Here is a 12920-nt window from a genome sequence, read left to right on the forward strand (position 1 = left end):
GGTCATTTCTGGTCTCATCCTATGGCTAATGTAAAGAAAAAAGAAATTTATTCTCCTTCCTCACCTTCTCCCAACTGAAGAGCCTATAAAACCCACTATCTGTAACTCCAAGCTGACTGCTCCACTCTTGACAGTCAGTCCCGGCAGCTTGTGTCCCCCCAGCCCCTCTCCCCCAAATAAAAACTTCCACCTTTGCCTCAGAGTGGTCTCAGTGGTCCTTGGTCACTCCTGAACTTTACAAGTGGTACCATAACTCAGGAAGGCTTCTGACTGCCCTCTTGGGTGGCCAGACCTCCTTTCCCCTAACCAGATGTGGTGGTTTGATTCAGGTGTCCCCCATAAACTTAAGTGTTCTGAATGCTAGGTTCCCAGCTGATGGATATTTGGGAATTAATACCTCCTGGAGGGAGGCTTATGGGCTTTATAGCCAGTTTCCCCATGCCAGTGTTTGGCAGACTCTCCTGTTGCTGTAGTCCACCTTATGTTGGCTAGGGAGTGATGTCCACCCTCTGCTCTTGCCATCGTTTTCCCCTGCCATCATGGAGCTTCCCCTCAAGCCTGTAAGCCAAAATAAATCTCTTTTTCCCAGAAGCTGCTCTTGGTTGGGTGATTTCTACCAGCAATGCGAACCGGACTGCAACACCAGACCACCGAGCTGCCATTTGACCCTCGAAGGCCTTGGACCATCTGTCTGATACAGGCTCTCACACCCACCATGATTCTGCCTCACTGTTCTTCCTTCTCCTCCTTCTTCTCTGTAAGTGTCCCTCTCTCTTGGGTTGGCCTGCTCTTGGGTTTCACCCCATCTTGTGGAAGACGTGCCGGCACTCCAGGCTACTCCCCTCGGCTGCTAGGCTCTAACCTTAGGTCTCTAGAAAGACGCACTCTGGACACCTTGGGTCTCTGGCTCTCTGGTCTACCATACCCTAAGGGGCACCTTTTGGTTTGGTTGCACCATCTCAGGATACTCTCTCTCTCCCTCCTTCCTCTCTCTCCTGAGCTCTCATCTTCTACTGCCAGCTGCTTTCATCTTTCACAGCTAGCTGCTTTCGCCATCAGGAGTACAGTTGCCCTCCTCGCCCACTAACAGGCTAACCAGCCAACAGTTGTGACCTGAACAGCCTCTGCCCACGTGGAAGGTGCAGGCCCCATTCAACCTAACAGGCCAGGGGGTCATATTGGTGTTCTGTGTAAACCCAGCTTAAGCTCTGGTTTATTTTTCTCTCACCCTTGTTTTGCTCTTTTCCTATCTCCTTAAGAACTTAAAGCCTCTATGACTCTTGGACGACATCTTATCTTTCTCTGCAACTCTGCTTGGCCACATCCATAAGCTGGACAATGGGTCCAAATGGTTTGATACTGATACTTTTGATTTCCAGATTCTCACTGAATTAAAACAAACTTCTACCAATGTACAGGCAAATGGTCCACAGTACCCTATATGCAAGGCCTTCTCTCTGTTCAACCTGCTTTTCTTACCAGGTCCTTCTAGCCTCTCCCCCATACTCATCTTCACCTTCTGCCTTTGACCCTGACACCATAGAGAACCTCGCCCCAACAGCTCTTCTGGCTCCTCTAGCTCCCTCAGCCTTCTGCCTGGTAACAAGGTTTGATTTTAATCTCTGGAGTCATAAATAAGGTAAAAATTTAAAATGGGAATGCATAACTTCTGAATGAATGTGCGAAGGGGAAATGGTTGTCTAGAGTCTATATGAAAAGTGCATTTAAAATGAATGTGTGTGAGTATGTACGTGGCTCACAGCCCTAAGGCAGCAGAATGATTTCTGTTCTGAACAGTGCCATTTCATTGTGGGGATGTTTTCCACCAAGCTCACTGTACAAGATGGCACAGCCAAGTTTTACTGTTGCGTGTCCCCCAGAAGGAACACTAAAAGTAATTGAGATCATAGACCCCCCCCCCAAAAAAAAGCAAGATTCTCTTACCCTTAAAGAGTTATAAAATGACAGGTATGAAAAGCTGCCCTATAACCCTGAAGGAAAACCAAAACTTTCCCTGGAATTTAGGGGGAGAAAAGGCTCTTTCTTAGTATCACTGCCTTGCAGAGTCAGGGAACTGTAAGCACAGGGAATCTCAGGATCCTAACTCCAGCACGATGATGAATGTATGCCAAGTTGCTATGGGGACTTCTTATAAGAAATTTCTAACTGTGTTACACTTACAAGAAATTTGTAAATGTTTTACATTTACCTTATCTTTCTATGCTTATATGGAACTACTAACAGACAACAGACTCAAAAAAATTCTAAAAATGCTTAAATCTGTTTTCATATATTTTTTAAAAATTTATTTATTTATTTGAGAGTGACAGACACAGAGAGAAAGACAGATAGAGGGAGAGAGAGAGAATGGGCGCGCCAGGGCCTCCAGCCTCTGCAAACGAACTCCAGACGTGTGCACCCCCTTGTGCATCTGGCTAATGTGGGACCTGGGGAACCGAGCCTCGAATCGGGGTCCTTAGGCTTCACAGGCAAGCGCTTAACCGCTAAGCCATCTCTCCAGCCCTGTTTTCATATTTTTAAACATGTGTTTCAGGAAAGTTATAAGAAACAAGGTTAAAAAATTTTTGTTTATTCTGGGTAAATGACATAAGTGAAATCTGATTTACTCTCTCTTTAAAAAGTTATTTCACAAGGCCTTTTGAGGAAAAAAAATGGTCATATTAAAAGTGTTTTGGTAAGGACAATAAAAGTTTTTGTGGGTAGTTATGAGATGAACTGACTGAAAAAGATAAACTGGAGAGGAAACTTTAAATGTTGGATGTTAAATGCTTGATGGAAAAGATTGTTAGAGTGGCTACATAGGTTGTAAAGTGTTGGGAGCTATGAACCAAACCTCGGCCATGTTAACAGAGTCTGCCATATAGCAAGTTAACTTTCTACGTCCTCACCTAATATTCAACTACCAGAAACAATGGGATCGTACACCTGGACAAACACTCCCCCATCCTGCCAGTAGCTGATGAAGAAACAAAGGCATTACAGTTTAACCAGTAACTCTGTGATCTTTGCCCTAACTACGTCCCCTTCCCCCTACAACCCTATATAAACCTACATGTAAGGATAAACTCTCGAGGCCATGACAAACACCTAGCATGGTCTCCTTCTTGTGTCTATTTGCCTTCTTTCACCCAGGTTAGCTTCTCCTTGAGTCCTTGTTCAACTCCCCGCTGGCCGGGACAGTAAAGTGAAAAGTATATAGATGAAGGTATGAGTAAAGTATGTAGATGAAGATATGAGTAAGCTTAAACAGAAGGTTAAAGACAAAGTACCTAATCAGATTATAGACTTCTTGAGATATAAAATGACTATCAGCCTAGGGCTTGCATCAGACTAACAAAGTATGGCCCTGGCTGATAGCAGATTTCTATGGTATTCATGTTGTAAACTTAATTTTAACTCATTAATGTTAATCTGGTCATAATAATGGTCATGAAGGATTGAGTACCCAATGAAGTTAAGTAGGTTCCTCTATTTGTCAACCTTTCAAATAAATGTTAAGGTTAAAATTGACTTGATATTTAATTCTCTCTTAAGGTTATTATATCTAAAACCCTGCCTCAAAAAAAAAAAAAAGGAAGAAAGAAAAAAATCTCAGAGGAACTATTTACTCTCCCCCCCCTACTTTATAAGGTAGACAGACCACATTTGAAACATTAAACAGTATTTATCTGTCACATACTTAAAAACCATTTATTTCATGGTGAACAGTAAAAAAAAAAAATCTAGACAAAGTTATGTTGTGATTTAAGATGTAATTCCTCCATTCGTCCAACAATCAGTCTTAATACTTTAATTTCAACTTATGTCATTACTAAACAAGTTTACCAAAGTGCCACAGACATAAAGTTGGTTAGGGTTTGAATAATTACAAATTGTGTCATAAAATTTTGTGTATATTTAGAATTCAATATAGTTCTATAAAAGTAATTTGAAAGACATTAAAAATACTTCTTTTTGTCTCAGCAATTAAAGGTACTTATTTGCAAAGCTAGATGCACATAGTGGAACACACATTTGATAATTGTTTTGGAAATCACTTGCAGTGGCAAGTGGCTCTGGCATGCTCATTCCCTCTCCTTTTCATGAGACTTGTCTCCTTTTTTATTAGATCATGGCAGTTTAATCCATTTCCTCCATTCTTTGGGTATGTTAAATATAACTAAAGTAATTTCAAAAACTGACTTAGAGATTAAATCTTATTTAGCTTTTAAGAGTGCTAAATCTTCTCAAAAAACATATGTATACTAAGATACCCCAATTCTGATAAGCTTACAAATTATAAAAATTTTAATGTCTTCATATTTAAGCCAAAAAAGTTACTACATAATATAGATTTCTTATTTATTTTAAATTCTGACAGCAGATATTTTGTTCATAGTTTACTCTCTGTAGCCTCATATGCTTTAAATACGTAAACTCTACTTTCTGTTAATATTAACAGCTAAGCCATCTCTCCAGCCCATCAGACTTTTCCAGATATCAGAATATTGTAACTCGATTTATATAAAGTCCATGATGTTTAGCTATCAGTAAGCATGCATCATCATGCCTAGCTAAAACTCTGTAATGTTAAGATGGTTCTTGTCTTATTCAAGCTGATTTTGCTAGATGATTATCACTAAAGTCATTATCTAAGTCTTATAAAAAAGTGACTCATTGTAATATTTCTTTTTTTTGTTTTTTTTTTTCAAGTATCACAATGTTTAGTGATAGATACAAGTATATAAAATCAGGGCATGAACATGACTTGATAAATTAAGTAGACTTAATTTCAATACTGTAATAAGAGGGACCAATTCAAATTCTCACCATTTGTTTCACACCCACAAAAACCACTTCAAGGGCATTAACGATCTCTCAAAACTGATCAGTTTTGTGCAAGTAAACCATGTTTCTTTTAAAAAGACTTGTGCACTTGCCCAGGCTCAAGGATATTAAAATCTAGCACATAAAGCCCATTACCAGAGGTAGAAATACAGGCAATATACTATTACGGCAACAACCATCAATTACAGTTAAGAATTTTTCTGTAACAACCAAATGGATAATCAAATATTGCAACAACTCAAGTATTACTGAGCAAAGTGCATTTCTACAGTATTCAGTGTTGCTATTCAGTTTCTAACTTAAAACAGCCTATGATAACTGGCAGCAAAGAAGGTCCTTGCAATAGACTGCCTCTGCTTGAGAACTTAGGATGTAATTATTGCATGCTGCTAATATACTATCTAAACATTAAAGATACTCCTAAAATATTTGATGGTAGACTATGATTAAGACATTACAACTACAAAAAACCTTATGCAGAAGGAAAACTTACTGACATGCTTCTGCTTTAAATATTGTGAAAATATTGCAGCGGAATGAATTTTCGCAGTGGTTAGGTCAAATGCAGTTACATCATAGCAACAGTATGTTTTGCACAATTTAAGGCTTTGGCTGGTTCTTTAGTCAGCTTCTTCCTCTGATTCTTCTTCTTCAACAGTTTCTAGCCAGGTTAGCCACTGATTCACCTGGAACAAAGCCTTGCGTTTTCCTGGAAATTCTTGAGTTATGTCTTCTTTCCAAGCCAAGAAAGCTTCTTCCTCGATAATTTCCATATCGTAGAAGTGAACGAAAAAGCGAAGTAACATGCCTTTTGGAAAGTTGCTGTTGAAACAGTGCACTTGCAGAGCATATAGGGCACTGACTTGTAGATCAACATGATCATGAAGAAATTTCTGCATCACTGGCTTGAAAGAAAGCAGCAGTTGTTTTTCCTGCTCTAACTGTTCTTTGGAAGGAGCAGAGAAGAATCTGTTTCATCACTGGGTGGGTTTACTTCACTAGAAAAATATTGTAAGAAGCTGGTCATTAAGATGTTCACAAATCCTTTATCTACATGAAGTATGGGAGAGATGTTATCTTTAATCCATTTATATATAGTTTGAGGGGATGGATCCAACTTAATTTGCTTCAACAGTTCCTTCTCCAATTTGAGGAGTGGGAATAAGAAACTCAGTCCCTTTCCTTCCAAAATCTCCAACATGCGGTCTTTATTCTGATCAATTTCTGGGAGCATTTTCTGCATATTGACCTTGCTTTGTTGAAAAAGTTCAGTTAACCATTCTCGATCTTGTAGTTTAGCGAGTTGCTGAAGACAAAGTAAGAAGAGAGGGAAATGGGTGCCACTCTCCAGGGGTTGAGCCAGTTCTGAGATGCTCACCAGCTCTGAAATGATGGCATGAGCTGCAAACTGGGCTAAATATGATTTCACCAAGGGGATGTCAACCTCCAGTTTGGGGCACTGGTCCAATACATTCAGGAAAGCCTGCATGAAGTTGTCACTTGTGGCTATCCCTTCCTGCTTAAGTAAACTGATCAAAGAGCTTGCTTTTTCTTTATCTTCATCACTTCTATCTAGTGACAGGATGATCACTTTGCTTAACATCTCTGGAAGAAAGTGTTTAGGAGCTCTCATTTCTCTCACATTGCTGACGGCCTCATTTGCGTTTCCACTATTCAGATACTCTGTGACAACAGTTTCAGTTAGTTTGAGAAGTTCTTCCTTTGATGGTGGTGGCTTTTTGCTAGTCTTGGCAGGCTTTTCCTGAATAAGTGGTGGATTAGTTTTGAGACCAAGCTGAGGTGTCTGTCCCAGAGGTGGTGTTTGAGTGCATGGTGGCTGTGCACTGGGAGGAATCATAATTATCTGGGGTTGAAGCTTTGGCACTTGATTTTTATTCATCAGGAACGACTGAGCAGGCCTCAAGCTAATCTCATCTGCATTAAGCTGTCCTTTCTTAGAAAACCAAGGTGGCATATCCTTCGACTGTCCTTGCAGCTGGGATAAGAGTCCCTGACTCTGGTTATGGTAGAGCTGGCTTAGCCCCTGGCTTTTCATAAACTTGCCCCTCATCTCTCCAAACTGCGATTGTGTGGGAGTCATGATGTGTCCCCCATGGCCATTGAAGAGCTGATTTGAACGATGACGTCCCATGGTGGGTGAAAATCTATCCTGGATAACTCCTGGACCAGTACCAATTCCGCTACCTGGCATTTGTCCAAACATATCAGCAAGTCCTCCAAGTGGATCCCTATCCATTTTCATCCTTGGTGGCATAAACGGTTCCTCCAGAAAGAAGCCACCACTTCTCATCCCTTGAGCCATAGGAGCAGGAATAAACACTCCTAGATCTTTGACTGCATCTTGCCGGATTTGATCGATCGTCTTTGGTCCATTGTCAAGAAAAGCCTTGCGAGGAACCCAATGGTGTTCTCGCAACTCTACGGTATCCTGCAGCAGGAAACGAATCCTCGCTGGCAATTCCTTACTTAACATCAAGGAACACATTCTGGCAAAGTACTGATCCATTAAGGACTTGGCTCGTTCATGGTCTAATCTAGGTCCCACTGTTCTCATTATCTGACAGAGGCACTCCAAATCCTCTCCCATATCTTTGAGTTGCACTCTCTTCTTCTTTTCCAAAAGTGTTTTGATGCACTTATTAAGGATAGATTCATGAATAAGATCAAGCTTGCCAAGTTCTCCAATGAATTTGATGTTCCCCAACATCTTGATCTTAGCAATGGCTCTCTGTTCCTCCTCCTCAGGGAGAAGGGGATTTTCACGCTTATCATAGACATCAACATTTCTGGTTCGGTTTTCAAATTCATCTTGTAATTTGGAAATTAGGAGGCGTCTGAATGTTGTGCTTTGCTTCTGTCCTGGCTGACCCTCTGCGGCTGGGCCATCAAAGTTTGGTGCATCTTCTGCCAATCGCAGACATAGCTGAGCGTACAGTGAGCTATACTTTGGCTCTTCTAGGGCTTTGTCCACAATCAGCAGTATGACCCCTTTAAGGATGAGTTTAGACTCTACACCCACATTGAGGAGCTCAAGGCATAGCTTGTCAAACTTTTCAGGAGTAAGCTTATTTAGTATGCCTCTTACTTTCCTGAAGATTGCATCATGTTGTTCTTTTTCATTTGCGGAGTTGTTTGCTGTGGAGTTGTCATCTCGTCTAGTGCTTCGTGCAGGAATCCACTTCTGAGCGTTTTGCCCTGGGGTTTTCCCCAGGAACTCGCTGTTGCCAGCAGTCTTGGGATAGTGCTGAGGTGCACCCCTACTTCCTCCTTCGCCCGGAGAAGCACTGAAACGAGAAGCACCCCCCACTCTCACACTCTCCACTTTGGCGGCTTGACAACGAAGAATCTTCAAAAGAATAATAGTAATGGATGGGGTGGGAAGGGGAGGGGGGGTTGAAATGAAAAACCTTCACCCAGAATTCAGCAGCTGCTAGCGCAGCTGCCTCCTCAGGATCCAGTCGCCGGGACCGGGGAAGGGAGGAGGAAGGGGAACGGAAAACAAAAAAAAAAAAAAAAAAAGAGGGGGGAAGGGAAGGGGGAGGAAGGAGCCTGGACGGCCTGAAACACTCAGCTCAGAGGAGTCCCCGCCGCCGCCGCCGCCGCCGCCTCCATAGAGCTCCAGCTCGCTGCTGGCCATAATATTTCTTTAGTTAAGACTTAAAATTGTTCAATGGTAACAATTGCTTTGTGTCTGTCATATTCTCTATGCATGTTAGAATAAGGCTTGCTTAACTCAAAAATGCCCACATTTTATTTAATTTTAATTTTTAAAATATATTTTATTGATTTGAGAGCAAGAAAGAGGTTGAGAAAGAGAGAGAAAAAATGGGCACACGAGGGCCTCTGGCCACTGCAAGTGAACTCCAGAACCATGTGCCACCTTGTGCATCTGGCTAATGTGGGTCCTGGGGAATCAAACCTGGGGTGCTTTGGATTTTCAGGCAAATGCCTTCACTGCTAAGCCATACCTTCAGTCTCCAAGTTTTATCTTGTTCTTGAGCTATGTATAATCAGTCTCAAAGTTTCATTTAATTGTCTCATTTCTGATAGCTTTTTTTTCTAAATTTTTATTAACATTTTCCATGATTATAAAAAAAATGTCCCATGGTAATTCCCTCTCTCCCCCCTGACACTTTCCCCTTTGAAATTCCATTCTCCATCATATTACCTCCCCATCTCAATCATTGTACTTACATATATACAATATCAACCTATTAAGTATCCTCCTCCCATCCTTTCTCTTCCCTTTATGTCTCCTTTTTACCTTACTGGCCTCTGCTACTAAGTATTTTCATTCCCACGCAGAAGCCCAATCATCTGTAGCTAGGATCCACATATGAGAGAGAACATGTGGTGCTTGGCTTTCTGGGCCTGGGTTACCTCACTTAGTATAACACTTTCCAAGTCCATCCATTTTTCTGCAAATTTCATAACTTCATTTTTCTTTACTGCTGAGTAGAACTCCATTGTATAAATGTGCCACATCTTCATTATCCACTCATCTGTTGAGGGACATCTAGGCTGGTTCCATTTCACAGCTATTATAAATTGAGCAGCAATAAACATGGTTGAGTACGTACTTCTAAGGAAATGAGATGAGTCCTTAGGATATATGCCTAGAAGTGCTATAGCTGGGTCATATGGTAGATCAATCTTTAGCTGTTTTAGGAACCTCCACACTGTTTTCCACAATGGCTGGACCAGATTGCATTCCCACCAGCAGTGTAGAAGGGTTCCTGTTTTTTCACATCCCCGCCAAAATGATCATTTGTTTTCATGATGGTAGCCAATCTGACAGGAGTGAGATGGCATCTCAATGTAGTTTTAATCTGCATTTCCCTGATGACTAGTGACATGGAACATTTTTTTAGCTGCTTCTATGCCATTCATATTTCTTCCTTTGAGAATGCTCTATTTAGCTCCATAGCCCATTTTTTGATTAGCTTGTTTGATTCCTTATTATTTAACTTTTTGAGTTCTTTGTATATCCTAGATATTAATCGCCTATCAGATATATAGCTGGCGAAGATTTTTTCCCCTTCTGTAGGTTACCTCTTTGCTTTTTTCACTGTGTCCTTTGCAGTGCAAAATCTTTGTAATTTCATGAGGTCCCAGTGATTAATCTGTAGTTTTATTGCCTGAGCAATTGGGGTTGTATTCAGAAAGTCTTTGCCAAGACCAATATGTTGAAGGGTTTCCCCTATATTTGCCTCTAGCAGTTTCAGAGTTTCAGGTCTGATGTTAAGGTCTTTAATCCATTTGGACTTAATTCTTGTGCATGGCGAGGCAGAAGAATCTATTTTCATCCTTCTGCAGATATATATCCAGTTTTCAAAACACCATTTGCTGAAGAGGCTGTCTCTTCTCCAATGAGTATTTTGGCATTTTTATCAAATATCAGGTGGCTATAGCTACTTGGGCTTACATCTGGGTCCTCTATTCTGTTCCACTGATCTACATGTCTGTTTTTGTGCCAGTACCTTGCAGTTTTTGTTACTATGGCTCTGTAGTATAGGTTAAAATCAGGTATGGTGATACCACCAGCCTCATTTTTGTTGCTCAGTATTATTTTAGATATTCGAGGTTTTTTTGTGATTCCAAATGAATTTTTGGATTGTTTTTTCTATTTCCATGAAGAAAGCCTTTGGAATTTTGATAGGGATTGCATTAAATGTGTACATTGCTTTAGGTAAGATTGCCATTTTCACAATATTGATTCTTCCAATCCAGGAGCAAGGGATGTTTCTCCACTTTCTAGTGTCTTCTGCAATTTCTCGCATGAGTGTTTTATGTTCTCATTGTAGAGATTCTTTACTTCCTTGGTTAGCTTTATTCCAAGGTACTTTATTTTTTTTTTGATGCAATTGTGAATGGGAGTGATTCTCTGATTTCATCCTCTGTGTGTTTGGTGTTAGCATATATGAAGGCTACTGACTCTGTGTATTTTGTATCCTGCTACATGGCTGTAGGTTTTGATCAGCTCTAACAGTTTGCTAGTAGAGTCTTTAGGGTCCTTTATGTATAGAATCATGTCATCTGCAAATAATGAAAAGTTGATCTCTTCCTTTCCAATTTGTATCCCTTTTATGTGTGTCTCTTGCATTATTGGTATGGCTAAGACTTCCAGAACTATATTAAATAAAAGTGGGGACAGTGGACACCCTTGTCTTGTTCCTGATTTTAGTGGAAAAGCTTCCAATTTTTCACTATTTAGTAATATGTTGGCTGTAGGCTTGTCATAAATAGCCTCTATTATATTGAGATATGTTCCTTCTATTCCAAGTCTCTGTAGGACTTTTATCATGAAGGGATGTTGGATTTTGTCGAATGCTTTCTCTGCGTCTAATGAGATGATCATATGATTTTTGTCCTTCAACTCGTTTATATAATGTATTACATTTATAGATTTGCATATGTTGAACCATCCCTACATCTCTGGGATAAAGCCTACTTGGTCAGGATGAATGATCTTTTTGATATACTCTTGTGTTCTGTTTGCCAATATTTTGTTGAGAATTTTTGCATCTATGTTCATGAGGGAGATTGGTCTATAATTTTCTTTTTTTGTTCTATCTTTGCCTGGTTTTGGTATCAGGGTGATGCTGGCCTCATAGAAGGAGTTTGATAGAATTCCTTCTTTTTCTATTTCCTGGAAAAGCTTAAGAAACAATGGTGTTAGCTCTTCCTTAAAGGTCTGGTAAAATTCAGCAGTGAATCCATCTGGGCCTGGGCTTTTTTTAAGTTGGGAGATTATTGATAACTGTTCGGATCTGCATGCTTCTTTTAGGTCTATTTAAGTGATTAATATCATCTTGATTTAATTTAGGCAGGTCATATAAATCAAGGAAATCATCCATTTCTTTCAGATTTTCATACTTTGTGGAGTATATGCTTTTATAGTATGTCCCTATGATTTTTTGAATTTCTCTGGAATCTGTTGTGATGTTACCTTGTTCATCTCTGATTTTATTAATTTGTGTCTCTTCTCTCTTTCTTTTGGTCAGATTTGCTAAGGGTTTATCAATCTTGTTTATCCTTTCAAAGAAACAACTCTTTGTTTCATTAATTCTTTGGATTGTTGTTTTTGTTTCTATTTCATTAATTTCTGCCCTAATCTTTATTTTTTCTTCCCGTATCCTGATTTTTGGTTTGCCTTGTTCTTATTTTTCCAAGGCTTTAAGGTGAAGCATTAGGTCGTTTACTTGTGACCTTTCTAATTTCTTAATATAGGCACTTAAGGCTATAAAGTTACCTCTTAGAACTGCCTTCATTGTGTCCCAGAGATTTTGATATGTTGTGTTCTCATTATCGTTTGACTCTATAAATTTTTTGATTTCCTTGATTTCTTCATTGACCCATTCATCATTTAGTAGGGTATTGTTTAGTTTCCATGATTTTGTGTATGCTCTATAGCCTTTCTTGCTACTGATTTGTAGTTTAATTCCATTGTGGTCAGATAGAATGCAAGGAATTATTTCAATTTTCCTGAATTTGTTAAGATTTGCTTTGTGTCCTAATATATGGTCTATTTTAGAGAATGTTCCATGTGCTGCTGAAAAGAATGTATATTCTGCAGTCTTTGGATGAAATGTCCTGTATTTATCTGTTAGGTCCATTCCTTCTATGACCTCATTTAGTCCCCATGCCTCTCTGTTTATTTTTTCCTGGAATGACCTGTCAATTGATGAGAGTGGGGTGTTAAAGTCACCCACCACCACTGTGTTTGGTGTTATCTGTGACCTTAGTTCTAATAGTGTTTGTTTGATGAATTTGGGAGCCCCCATGTTAGGTGCATATATGTTTAGGATTGTAATTTCCTCCTGTTGGAGTGTGCCCTTAATCAATATAAAGTGACCTTCCTTATCTTTCTTGACTAATGTTGGACTGAACTCTACCTTGTCTGATATTAAGATAGCAACCCCTGCTTGTTTTCTAGACCCATTTCCTTGAAACACCGTTTTCCAACCTTTCACCATAAGATAATGTCCATCCTTTGTAGAAAGGTGAGTTTTGGAGACATCAAATTGTAGGATCCTGCTTTTTAACCCAGT

General features: G+C 39.8%; 2 protein-coding genes across 2 annotated transcripts in view; both read right to left on the reverse strand.

Annotated features, from left to right (window-relative positions):
• Ankrd6 (ankyrin repeat domain 6) overlaps positions 1-12920 on the reverse strand; it is a 234434-nt gene that overhangs the window by 38389 nt on the left and 183125 nt on the right. The gene's annotated exons all lie outside the window — the stretch shown is intronic.
• On the reverse strand, positions 5355-8506 carry LOC105944427 (eukaryotic translation initiation factor 4 gamma 2-like). The gene is given in 3 exon segments (XM_045154396.1): positions 5355-5812; positions 5815-8276; positions 8442-8506. Coding segments are annotated over 3 exon segments (2871 nt in total). The 3' UTR covers positions 5355-5468.

The sequence above is a fragment of the Jaculus jaculus genome, chromosome 7 (assembly GCF_020740685.1).
Source record: "Jaculus jaculus isolate mJacJac1 chromosome 7, mJacJac1.mat.Y.cur, whole genome shotgun sequence".
In the NCBI taxonomy this organism is placed as follows: Eukaryota; Metazoa; Chordata; class Mammalia; order Rodentia; family Dipodidae; genus Jaculus; species Jaculus jaculus.